Source organism: Sphaerodactylus townsendi, linkage group LG04 (assembly GCF_021028975.2).
Source record: "Sphaerodactylus townsendi isolate TG3544 linkage group LG04, MPM_Stown_v2.3, whole genome shotgun sequence".
NCBI lineage: Eukaryota > Metazoa > Chordata > Lepidosauria > Squamata > Sphaerodactylidae > Sphaerodactylus > Sphaerodactylus townsendi.
The window spans coordinates 35,013,656-35,026,555 of record NC_059428.1 but is presented as its reverse complement, the minus strand read 5'-3'; the positions used below and the strand labels follow the sequence as shown (position 1 = coordinate 35,026,555).

At 39.3% G+C, this 12,900-nt stretch overlaps 1 protein-coding gene across 1 annotated transcript in view; it reads left to right on the top strand.

Annotated features, from left to right (window-relative positions):
* The window catches only part of SMAD9 (SMAD family member 9), a 43,300-nt gene that overhangs the window by 24,261 nt on the left and 6,139 nt on the right, over positions 1-12,900 (top strand). The window contains exons 3-6 of the mRNA XM_048493784.1: positions 676-930; positions 3,680-3,793; positions 5,823-6,044; positions 7,380-7,636. Of these exons, the coding sequence (XP_048349741.1) occupies positions 676-930; positions 3,680-3,793; positions 5,823-6,044; positions 7,380-7,636 (848 nt within the window). The remainder of the gene's footprint in view (positions 1-675; positions 931-3,679; positions 3,794-5,822; positions 6,045-7,379; positions 7,637-12,900) is intronic.

Here is a 12,900-nt window from a genome sequence, read left to right as displayed (position 1 = left end):
ACATTTTATAATCAACATTTGCACAGATATTTAACTGATTGATCAGAAAGATTGAATAAATAAGCTAATATTTTGTGATTTTAAGGTGTTCTGTAGGTCAAGTGTATAATGCATATTATAATAAATATGATAGCTGTTTTCTATTCTTCATTTTAGTTGTAAGGGATGCAACATTTAAAATAATAATAATTTGGGCTTGTGACCATGGTTTCTTCAGCCTCCTGGCTTCCTTTAATGAGTTGCTGCAGTATTGATCCCACTAGGCCCAAGAATCATCTAGGAGTAAGAGATCCATTGGCTGTGGCTTGCTATGAAGAACAAGAGGCCAAACTGCTTTCTCACAAATGGATTTCATGCCTGTGCCTGTCTGAAAGAGATATTGAGGGAGGGAGGGGATCGGGAAACATGAAAATAGGTGTGAGCAGAAAACAAAAAGAAACAGCTAGTAAAGAGAAGATACTGACTGGGAGGGGGAGCAGAGAATCCATGAGTCTATAGGTCTGCTCTTGTGGAATTTCTGACAGGGCACTTAGTGTTTCTTTACTTTGAGTTAACATGTTGATGTCAACATTCCAGGAATAGCATAAGAAGGATGATGGGGGGAAATGTAAGAGCTTGGCAACAGGCTAGCTTGTAAAACTCTTCTAAAATAGTTCTTTCTTTTTCTTGTCCTAGTATTGCCTCCAGTGCTGGTTCCAAGGCATAGCGAGTTTAATCCACATCTCAGCCTCCTTGCCAAATTCCGAAACACATCCCTTCACAATGAGCCTCTGATGCCTCACAATGCAACCTATCCTGATTCTTTCCAGCATCCTCCCTGCATTCCTTTTCCAGCATCGCCTAATATGTTCCCTCAGTCACCCAGCAACGCAAGTTATCCTGACTCTCCAGGAAGCTCTTCTGCACCAGGAAGTCCTTATCAAGTCACAGGTATGAGATAGCTCAAACCCTGGAACCCAATGTTTTTGTCAGAGAACAAAGAAATGTTCACTATTTTCAATAAAGAAAATATGTGTCAAGGATATATCAGTTGTATTACTGTAATAGTTGGAGGTGAACAGGACTGTTAAGAGATTTTAGGGAGATTTACAAGAGAGATAGGCAAACTAGGGTACAAATAAAATAAAAAGTTAAAATAAGCAGCATGGCTGCATTGGAACTGTAGTGGTACCAATAACAACTATACTGTGTGTATGTAGAGATTTTTGTAACCCCACTTTTAAAGCTATCTAAACTATCATGATCGTGTGTGTGTGTTTAAACATATATGTTTTTTAAAAAATATTTATCAACTAAACCCATCATCTTTTTAAAAAACTAATATGCTCCTGACATTTTGCCTTTCTTCATAACAAAGGAATTTAATTTTAATCGCTGCCTATTCAAGGGCTGTATTTTCTTTGTATTTTAAAATCAGCAGGCCAGGACTGTATACAGAATTTCATGTGAAGTCATTTCCTAGTTTATAAGAACTCTGTTATGGTACTGGAAGTTTTATTTTCATTCCCATTCCTAATACTTACAAAATTAAGTTTGTGGGGTTTTTTGTCCATTCATTCATCACAGAGAGATCCTTCTGGGGTACCCACTGTCTATTTTGGATGACACCAACCTGAAGAGTTGGATGTCATGCATAAATTTTGGCTATCTCACCACTCATCCTCAGCCCCAGATATAGATCCGCTACTTACTTTCCTCCATTCTGAAAATGTCAGCTACTCCTGTCTTCTGTTTCTATTCCATTATTAATTACTTTTCCATAAGATGATCTATTCTCTTACTGCACAAATTTACTTAGGCACCTTTGCTGAGGCTACCTGTCAAATGATTTTTTAAAAATCCAACCCATGCTGTCTTCAAATTATTCTCATCTTCATGTTTTTGTACATTCTCAAAGAATTCTGAAAGGTTGGTGAAACATGATTTCCTTTTGCAGAAACCAAACAGATTCATTATCTACAGTCTTCTATTTCTGCATATTTTAGCTATTGTACCTTTAGAATTGCTTTGTTTACTTTTATTTGTTCTGGCCTTTGACCAGCATTTTAAAAAGAAACATGCAAATTTAACTGTACGTAATATAAAAAGGAATATACATGCTATGTCATCCCAACATTCAGCATAGGAAAAATTCCCCATGCTATGTTTCATAACACCATCAAATTACAGAACGTCATCCAATGCATAGCTATTAACATGACCCTTATTCAACAAAGCATACCTTTTCTTTGAGGCTATAAAGCAGAATTTTGCTACAGCATAGGAAATGGTAGGCTTTTTGTCTTCCAATAGTAATTTAATTAAACTTTCATTGGCAACAGAGTACCCAAAATGATGTACCCAAGGATCAATAGTAAACCTTCTAATCTCAGAATAAAGCACACAGTCCAGGAGAATGTGCGATAGAGACTCTGCCATTTCCGCTGTTCATAGACATTTGTGTATCTCTCTTGGTTGATGCTGAAATCTACCAGAGAGGACAGCAAAAGGTAGAGCATCAAATCAGGCTCCGGAAAAAAATCATTTCAATTGAGGTAAAGCAATATTAGATAAATAGGGAGTTGGGCCCTCCTGGCCCAAGATATTTCATTCTTATACACCTTAGGAAGCAGTGCTAACTCAGTCTGCAGCTCAATATCACAAAAGCATTGTTGGACCAAGTATTTAGCCCTACCCAGCCCCAATTCCAGCAATTGTGCTGGGCCAAGACCTATTGAGTAGTTTTTGGATTAGCCTAACAGACCAATGTTTGGCAGAAAGATATTGTGATAAAAGTCCAGTCAGCTTCAGTTAATAGTAGTTAACCAGTGTTAATGTTGCACGTTTTTGTTGAAAGGTGAGCAATTTCTTATTTGGGTTTTTAATAATTAGGAACACATCAAGCTGCCTTATACTGAGCCAGACTATTTCTCTAGCAAGGCCAGTATTGTCTGCTCTGGCTGGCTGGTGTTCTCCAGGATCTCAGGCAGAGCTTTTCACATCGCCTACTACTTTTACCTACCACTTTTACCTCACCTCCTTTTAACTGGAGATGCTGGGAATCCTAGGACCTTTTGTGTGGAAGTAATTACTCTGTCACTCAGACCAAATGAGATATGACAGTGCCTGAGGGGCCAATCTGTGAATCCTGCCACCACTACCTTTTCCAGTCCTGAAAGAGCCATGGTGTGTTTGATACTTGAAAAGGCAGGGTGCAGGGACAAAACACCTCTTCTTGCCACGCTGTTGGTCTGCAGGCCCTCACAGTATTTTTAAACCACTTTAAAATAGTGGTGTGGACACTATCCTGTCATGTCTAATTTGTCCTTGAATGTCATACAATCCGAGATATTTGCAAGTTTATCAGTCAGCTCTACAGCTTTCTGTATTACCTCTGTTTGACAATTGAGGAAGCAGGTTAATTGATATTTGGAAATGCCATTTTGCTGCTACTTACCTAATGTGTGTGTGTGTGTGTGTGTGGATGGATGGATGGATGGATAGATCCATGTTCTTAAAAAGAAAGAAAACAAGAATCTCAGAGGTGTGAGCTCCATAGATACACCCAGTGTCTTAACTGAATCAGCTATCATTAAGACAATAAGGACCAGTGCTATGTTTTTATCCCTTCTCCAGTGAACACATTTGCAAGTCTGTTAATGAAATGTCAAATCCAATTTCTTTTTGCTTTTTTCCCCAGTTGAAACACCTCCTCCACCTTATCATGCAAGAGAAATATCAGGAAACCACAGTGGACGTCCTATACATCCACCCCCAGCAGACAGTCAGTTAGTGCTGTCTTTGCCCAATGGAGGTAAATCTGCAGATGAAGAACATGAGAGTATGTAAATACTTGTATCGTTTCGTAGGGAAAAAATGTGGGTAATGCCTGAGTGTTGGTCCATTGACTGAAATTCCTGAAATTATTAACAGCTGTGATCCTTAACAACATTGTGTTTTGTTGAAGTCTTCAAATCCTTTATGCCAAATAATTCTTTGGTTAGCTCTGTTGCTTTGCTTGGAATATTGTTAGGGTTGCACAGTGTGGAGTGATTCTGAAACTTTAGTGTTAGTTTAGTGTTAGTTTTTTCTCGGTTCACAGGGACAGATGGAACATTCTACTTATTAGGGTGATACTGAAAGCCCAAGGTAACAAAAAAATCCTTCCAGAGAGCCTTTTAGATCAATCTTGATAGGGCTATAGAGATTAAGAACCTGCCTTTTCTATTATTCACCTAGACATATATTTCAAACAATGAACACATATGTGAAGCATGCAAGAGCTGACTAAGAGAAAAGAGAGGAGGTTTGGGTAGGGTTTTAAAGAAGAGTGCTGAGTAGAAAAATGACCAGTGTTTCCAGAAGCAAAGGGAAGACCAGCATGCAACTGGGATGGCGTGGGGTGGCATATGATGACTTCTTCTATCTTGCCCTAGCAAGGTCTTTTCCAGCATTTTCCCGCCAAAATTATTTCCCATCTTACAAACATGAGTGAACTACATAAGAGAACAAGAAACTGCTCAGTGGAGACAGGATTACTAGTAGTAGGGATCCAAAATTCCGAAAGCACTGAACATAATGGGAAAAGCACTTACTAACGTGAATAGGAAGAGGCACAAGAGGCTTTTGGTACATTCAAAAAGTTAAACAAACATAAGAAATTGTATTTTCAGGAACACTAAAAGATGTTAGCAAGGCCAACTGTAATCAGGTAAGCTAGCAAATTGGTTTATAGTTAAATGAAGGCTGCAGCTTTCTGCTGTGTTAATGCTTTACTTGAGTTCAGCTGCTCTCTCTCCCCCCCCCCCCTCTCTCCTACAATCTCTGGCTTCCCCCAAAGGATGTTTAATTAAATAAATAAATGAACTTGTTTCAAAACAAATAGCTTCTTTTTCTATAAAGATTTTCCTCAGACCTTTTTTTAATCGGATGTTACTTCACACATCCTCCAAAGACAATCCTGTCTTGACCACAGGTTTATTTTCATGAGCTGGGTTTTTCTCTAATTTTCTGACCTTTGTACAGAAAATAAAAATCTACTCCTGTCCCTTTTTTATAAGGATCACCACTCCAATCAGTTTTTCATTTATTTTACAGAATGGATCTTTCCCCTTTAGAGAACCTCAAATATCAACCCTGTGTCAGCTTTAGTATGTTCTAAATTTTAAACCAGGGACAAAGTACAGAGTTGCTTTCTCTGCATTGTTGGCCCTTCTTCTAGAGAGCTTTCTGGACACTGCCAGAGAATGGAGCATTCTGGTTATATTTCCGCTCAACCTGCTCTGATTGAATAGAACTCTTTCACCACTCAGTCCTTGATGGGTTGTTAGATCCCAAGAGAATGTCTGGGCTGTTCTCTTGAATGCTGATTGGAGGGTTCAGTGCAGGTCATCCATCTTATGCTAGAATTTGGTTGGGTGCTGCTGCCGGAAGCAGAACATGGAAGAAATCTGACTTCCTCTGGTATTTGGTGAGGTACGGCCCATTGTCTGGAACAATATGAAGAAGACAATATCTGCAGGCACAATCACATGATTAACAACCTCTGGGCACCTGTCAGAAATTTGGAGAAGTGGGGATACTTGCATTAGATGCTACAGATCACCGATTTCCTTCCCACATTACATGTGCCATATGGTAAATTTTCAAGCAGCTACCAGGTGGCCACAACTCATCAGAATTTAACAAGAAAATTTGGAAAAAGGTGAAAAATTAGAATTTATCATGGAGTCATTTTATGATAACATGCACTTGGTCATATCTGTTGTGCTTAAAAGTTGAGAGCTTTGCTTTCTTCTGCATCGTTGTAGGATTGCCATTCAACTTCTGTTTTGTTCTTCTAGACTTCCGACCTGTTTGTTACGAAGAGCCTCAGCACTGGTGTTCAGTAGCCTATTATGAACTCAATAATCGAGTAGGGGAGACTTTCCAGGCCTCTTCTCGAAGTTTACTTATAGATGGCTTTACAGATCCTTCAAACAATAAGAACAGGTTCTGCCTTGGACTGTTGTCTAATGTGAACAGGAATTCTACTATAGAAAACACCAGGAGACATATTGGAAAGGGTAAGAGCAAATGCTTCTTTATTGTGAGATGTTTACAACTTTAATGTTGTTGTTATGATTATCATTGGTAATGAGAAGAAACAGTGCTTGGAAGTAGTATTTGACTCTGAGGTCTATGCAGTTTAGCCCTATTTATTCATGTGGCTTTGACCATATTTGAAATGTTTTCTCCATAGTGAGAACTGTATATTTTGTGTGCTACATAAAACACTTTGGAGATTTCATTATTATCCATCGGACATGGAATATATAACTTAATGAGTTGCTCCAGAACTTATTTTCTATGGATTGCCAGAATGTCAGTGAAAATGCTACTTCCTGTTGGCCTTTCCTTTCTGTGCAATGATACTGCAACAGTCTTCAAAATAGGAGGGGCTTAACAGAAATGCAGAGAGAAATATTGAGAGCAGAAACCAGAAAGGAAGGATAAGTAGTGAAAATAGCTGGGCTAGCAAAATCAAAACTTCAGATGAATCTATTCTGACAGCACCTGGGTTTCCTTGTTGGGAATGGGTTTTACATAAGCACTTAAGTGTTAGGTAAACAGTAAGATCTGGGAGACGTAGGCTCAAATTCCCACCCTGCAATGGAAGCTTTCTGGGTACCCAGTCACACACTCTCAGCCTAACCTACCTGATAGGTAGTTGTGAGAATAAATTGGAGGACATTGTAAGCTGGATTTGGTCCTTAAAGAGGAGAAAGGTGTATAAACAAAGTAAATATGGTATAAGGAGCAAAACAGCTAAGAGCAATTCATCTGCTATTCAGAACACAAGGGGCCTGTCCTTTACTCAAGTAATTAGGTGATTTGTAACCTGAAGAAGAAGAGGTTTGGATTTATGCCCTGCTTTTCTCAACCATAAGGAATCTCAAAGCAGCTTATAAACTTCTTCCCTTCCCCTCCCCACAACAGACGCCTGGTGAGTTAGGTGGGGCTGAGAGAGCTTGGAGAAGACTGACGAGCCCAAGGACTTCCAGCAGCCTTCATGTGTAAGAGTGGGGTAACAAACCTGGTTCAACAGATTAGAGTCCACTGCTCATGTGTAAGAGTGGGTAATCAAACCAGGTTCTCCAGATTAGAGTCCATCGCTCTTAACCACTATACCAGGCAGCTGAGGTCTGGAATGTTCACAGCACAGATAATAACTGACTATCCCTGTACCAGTTTTAAGGATCAGGTTAATAGATGTAATTCCTTTTACAATTTCTACATTTTTTTGTGTTCTGTAAAGCATGGTACAAAACAGTTTACAGCTACATGTTTGTTTTTTAAAAAAAATTGCAAATAACCTGTGTGTGAAGAGGAGTACATTTTTTTCTTTTCCTTTTCTGAAGGTGTTCACCTCTATTACGTTGGAGGAGAGGTATATGCCGAGTGTGTGAGCGACAGCAGCATTTTTGTGCAGAGCCGCAACTGTAACTATCAGCATGGCTTCCACCCAGCTACTGTCTGCAAGATCCCCAGTGGCTGTAGCCTGAAGATTTTCAACAACCAACTCTTTGCCCAGTTGCTCGCCCAGTCAGTTAATCACGGATTTGAGGTGGTGTATGAGCTAACCAAGATGTGTACCATCCGGATGAGCTTTGTTAAAGTAAGGATTTCTTTTCTTCCAATGTGTAACTGGACTACAAAATAACATCATTAATCTCTTTTATTGTGAATTTGTTTAGTTACTTGCAGACAGTTCTTTAAACAAACAAATCAGCTGATTATGAAAAAAAAACAACTGGTTACAAACAGTAAATAATTTTAAAGCAAGAAGTGTGATATGCAGATCGGACTCTCACAGTAATTAAACATCAGATGTTTCAACAGAAATGTTTGTTAATGATTAAACAAATAGACATTAAAATACTAAAGCTATAGTGAGGCTGTAATCTGCATATTGCATTTCTCATTTTGAGGTGATTTGCGATCTGGAACCAGTTGGTTATTTTCTTGCATTCAGCTGTTCATAATCTATTTGTATACTTTTTGTTTTGTCTTTAGTTTTTGGGTGGTTGAGAGCAATTCCCCATTTTCTCATTTGAATTTTTTCCCCGTCAAGTCACAGATCATTTCTGGCAACCCCATAGGGTCTTTAAGGCAAAAGATATTCAAAGGTAGATTGCTGTCGCCTGCCTCTGCATAGTGACTTTAAGACTTCCTTGGTGGTTTTCCATCCAAGTACTAATCAGGGTGACACTTCTTCGTTTTTGAGATCTGATTAGATTGGGCTAGCCTGGGCTGTCCAGGTCAGGACATTAAGAATATAGGGTCTCCATAGCTTTTTCCATATATGATGCAAGTAAAAATGCATTCAAAACGATAATGAAATTAGTGATATTCTTGAGTAGTGGGGAAGTTAGGAATTGGTACCTGCAGTTTGCCAGGGGGCAAGCTAGGAGAGATGGCTTGAGTTCCACTACGGAAAAGCAGCTGGGTAGCACATTACTTCAGTGTACCAAGACCTGCACTGAGTGAAGTGTTACCATGCTTATAGGTTCGGTGATAGACAAGGGCATCTAATTTTCAGTATGTGAACCAGATAAATGAATAGAGATATAATGAATCTGTAAAGTCACCTAATTATCTGAGGCTGGGTCTTCTTTGTTTTAAAAAAAGTCTCTGTTGGCTTATAGATTAGCTCTCCACTACTGAAGCACCAAGGTTTTTGTGCAAAAAGGAAACCTATAGACCAGTGGGGCAATTTATGACATTATATCTGTAGTACAAGGTTACTGAGGTGATGCACCATCCACCTGGTCCCTAGGGACAAGTATATTTTAGTCCTGCATGGCACTCCTTAACTTTATAGAGATCTTGTGCAAAATCACACTAACCATATCAGAAGCATGGTGAGGGTAGAGATAGAGCCGGAATTACCACTTATTCCATTAGCGTGATCAGTTGTTTTGACTAATCCCGTTTGAAAAGGTTTAGAAGTAGAGCTGAGTCAAAAATTTATGCTGGCAAGCTTCACACATAATAATGAATCATAGTTTGTCCTTATGGGAATCAGCACTCGCATGCTCCCTGCTTTCTCCCTTCTCTGTGCAATACTGTGAAAAATTATGCATGTGATTATGTCCAAGATTTGCGGGGTATGTGTGTTCTCTTTTGTTGAACATGCACATTTCAGCACACATTGAAACCCATAAAATTTAGATCAACTCTATTTGGAACAAATCTTCCAACAGCTTGAGCTTGCAACCAATCAAACAGTTCTGGATCCCACTTGCCCTTGATAGGATGCTGTGTAGCCATCCCGGGTGAAGTAATTTGTGCTATAGCAGCTGAAACAATTTCATTGGATTGGGATACACAGAATTGGCTCAGCACAGTCAGCATCGAGCATCAGAAGTACCAAAAGAACAGTAAAGAAAAAACTAATTTGCTCATTAGTGGAATGCTCAACCAACAAAGAATAAATTTAAGTTTAGTTACTCCACCAAATAAGATGTGTCACATACAACAGTACTTTTAAAAACACAGAAAATGGCCATCTAATCTGCTGTACTTTCTCTTTCCTCTTTCTCCGAGAGAGGCCCACAAGTCCCATACACTTTGTTTGCAATGTCATAATGCCCTTTGTAGTTTAGAAACAATAAAAAAATTATTGTCTGAGCTGAAGCAAGCCACCTCTTACCATATTATTCAAGGAGGAAGATTTTAAAAATATAGTCATTTGCAGACTTCAAAACTGCTCTTCTTATACATTAGATCTCTGTGTAAAGGTAAGAATCACACATAGCAGATGAAAAGCTCCTGCGATCTTCACTTCCATCTGGCAAGATTTCTCATGTATCTTTGACCAATGCTGATATTAATTATAAATTGTGAGAGTTTTTACACAACCGCAAACAATTTGTTAGTGTGCATTAAACAACTCCTTTTCCTTAAAGTGCTGCCCAGAATTTCCTAGCCTCTGCTTTGCCATGTTTTTTTCCATTGATTTTTGTCTTTCCACATAGACAGATATAATAACAAACCCCACGTATCCCTATCACCTACTTTCCAATCAACAAGAGAAGAAATTAAGAGCTGCCCCCATGCACAGGCAGCTAAGAGTAGAGATTAAGAAAGTGGGAGGGTAAGAATGGAGGAGGGGGGTGAGATCCACTTTAATGTGGATCCAGCTAAATGAGGAATGGAAAAGGTGAGGCAGCATTGGTCAAAGATACATGAGAAATCTTGCCAGATGGAAGTGAAGATCTCAGGAGCTTTTCGTCTGCTATGTGTGATTCTTACCTTTACACAGAGATCTAATGTATCACTGACCCAGTCATCTGCGGAACGAGGAATACAAGATTTTCAGTGCTGTAAGATAATTCACTTGGTAACCAAGACTTCTATGGACCTATAACATGTGATGATTGGAAAATGCCCATGCAACTGGGATGCAACCTAGGATTACAGGCCACAGGAAAAGCTATCTGGATGGAAACCATTAGTAACTACTCTTGGACAGGGCTCTGTATAAAGGATATTTTAATACATTCTGATAGATGACAAAGGACTGCATAACAAAATACAGAAACTCCCAATTTAACCTGTCAGAGGCCTTGTTTGCATCCAGTGACAGGGCTAACAATGGAGCATGCTTGTGTTCTGTAGTGCTAATAATATCAGTCAGATGTCTTAGATGATTAGCATTTTGTCTCCCTAAAACAAAACCTACTGGATTTAGATGGAGCAGCATCAGTAATACAGGTTTATCGCATTTTGCAAGCAATATTGGCCTGTAATTAGGGCAGAGGAGCAGGTCTTCCTCTGGCATGGGGAGAACTGTAAAGGGTGTTTCATGCATCAACTTTGCCAGAACACCAGAATATTGTTCATCTTTTGCATTCTGAATCAAGAAGGGTACCAGCTGGCAAGGATCTTATGCCATTCTACAATACCCATATGGCCTTGAAGCTTTACCATTTTCATTTTTTTTCATTGTTGCAATCTAAGAATCTATTAGAAAAGCTGCCAGAAATTCTTGATGTTGCTTGTTCAAAGTTGGCCGGTTGCTCAGGAACTTCGAGCAGCCTCTGCAGCTGGGACCCAGTCTGTAGTTTACAGAACTAAATTCAGCTTGAAATAAAAGCCATTTGTTAATTTCATATCAAAATTTCATCATATTATTGTAGTTTTCAGAAGTAGAAGCAGAATAAAAACAGATTGTGGCATCTTGCAGTTTAATTTATTGTTTATTTAGCTCCTCAACACATTGACTTTTTTTGCAAGAGGCATAAGCAATGGTAAATCCCCTTAGATAGGCTTTAAGAGTGTCCCATGAATGGTCCAGGTGACCTCATGCATGACAAGTCAAATCAAATCAAAAACCTTTAATGGCATATTATAAATAATTAGCAAAGTGCATAGAAGGAAATCATAAACAAACAATAGCAAGTATTTATTATGAAGCTCCACTCTCCTTTTAACAGCTTCACTTGGGAGCGGGGAAGTGTTTAGTCTTTATACGGGTGATTTCAACATCTCTTGGACTATCAATGAAACAAGAATACAAATAACACAGGTGCCAATAGAGCAAGAAAGCATTTTAGGTGGAAGGGAGCCATTGACAAGAATATGGTCCAGTTAGGTTGCTGAATAAAGTGTCAACCCTCAGTAGAACTCAAGAAAGTACAAATGCTAAATGAGTAGCAGTCAGGGAGTTCAAAAACGTCTTCTCCAACTGGAGTTTGGGATCTGATAATCCTAATAAACTCACATAGAAAATTGTTGGGTATATTATATAGGCTGTTACAATTTTTTTCCTGGGCTAGAGCTAGGAATGCAGGAATTCATTGTGGAGGTCCCTGGTTTCTTTGGAGAAGTAATTGAAGAGGCAAATCGTGATTTTATCTGGGCTGCTGATCAGCTGACCAATCTAGCTCACCTAGATGGTCTTCTTCAGTAGCAAAGTACAGTAAGTGACCTTTCCATCATAAGGTCCTAGTCCTCCGGGCTTGCCAATTTCCCACTGGCTGTGGGGGATTCCCAGGTCCCATTTTCCTTCACCACCCCTGGAACTTGTGGGAAAAAAATAATGTTAAAAATTGTCATTGGGCAATAATGTGATATCACTTCTGGGAAAAACCCAGAAGTTATGTGGCCCATTATAGGAATTAGTGCAAACTCTCCCCACTGGGTGAATCCCCTTTCTTGGTCTTGTTTCTTGCTATCACTTGAAGCAGCACTGGGAGAAAAATACACCAAAAAATAACTATTGGACCAAGGGCATGTTGTCACTTCTGTGAAAACCCTGGGGTAATGTCATGCCTATCTAGGAATTGCCAGAAACTAGGTTTTACCATACCTGGACATTCTAAGAGAGGCGTGACATCACTTCTGGATTTTCCCCAGAAGTATAGTTACACTGTCACCTGATAGCACCCTCCATGCCTCTGCCTCTCTGAACTCCTGCTGGTTTCCTCCCACTGGCCTGGTGTCACTACACAGCCAATATACCAAGGCTGTTAGGTTGCTGTGCCATCCTGTGGGCCCAATGTTGTGAACAGATCTCAACATTTTTCATAGTATCATCTTCCTTTTTTTTAATCTTTGGGACTCACTTGAATATGTAAAATAAAGGATTTCATCTGCCATCTTAGACAACTACATGGTAAGGAGCTCCAACAATGCAAACTACTGTCTTAAATTACTGTCTTAAAGCATATACAGCTCTACAGTGCCATGCAGCTTACACTGAACAAATACCAACCAAAATTATCATGAAACTGTTTTCCAACTACCACCAGGGGGGGTGGTGGAGAATCATTTAATGAGACAAGAACTTCACAGCAAATTTGATGCTGTTTCCATCATTGATCCTTGCCTGAAATATCAAATATGAGGTATGCATGTGTGCATGCATACATCTAC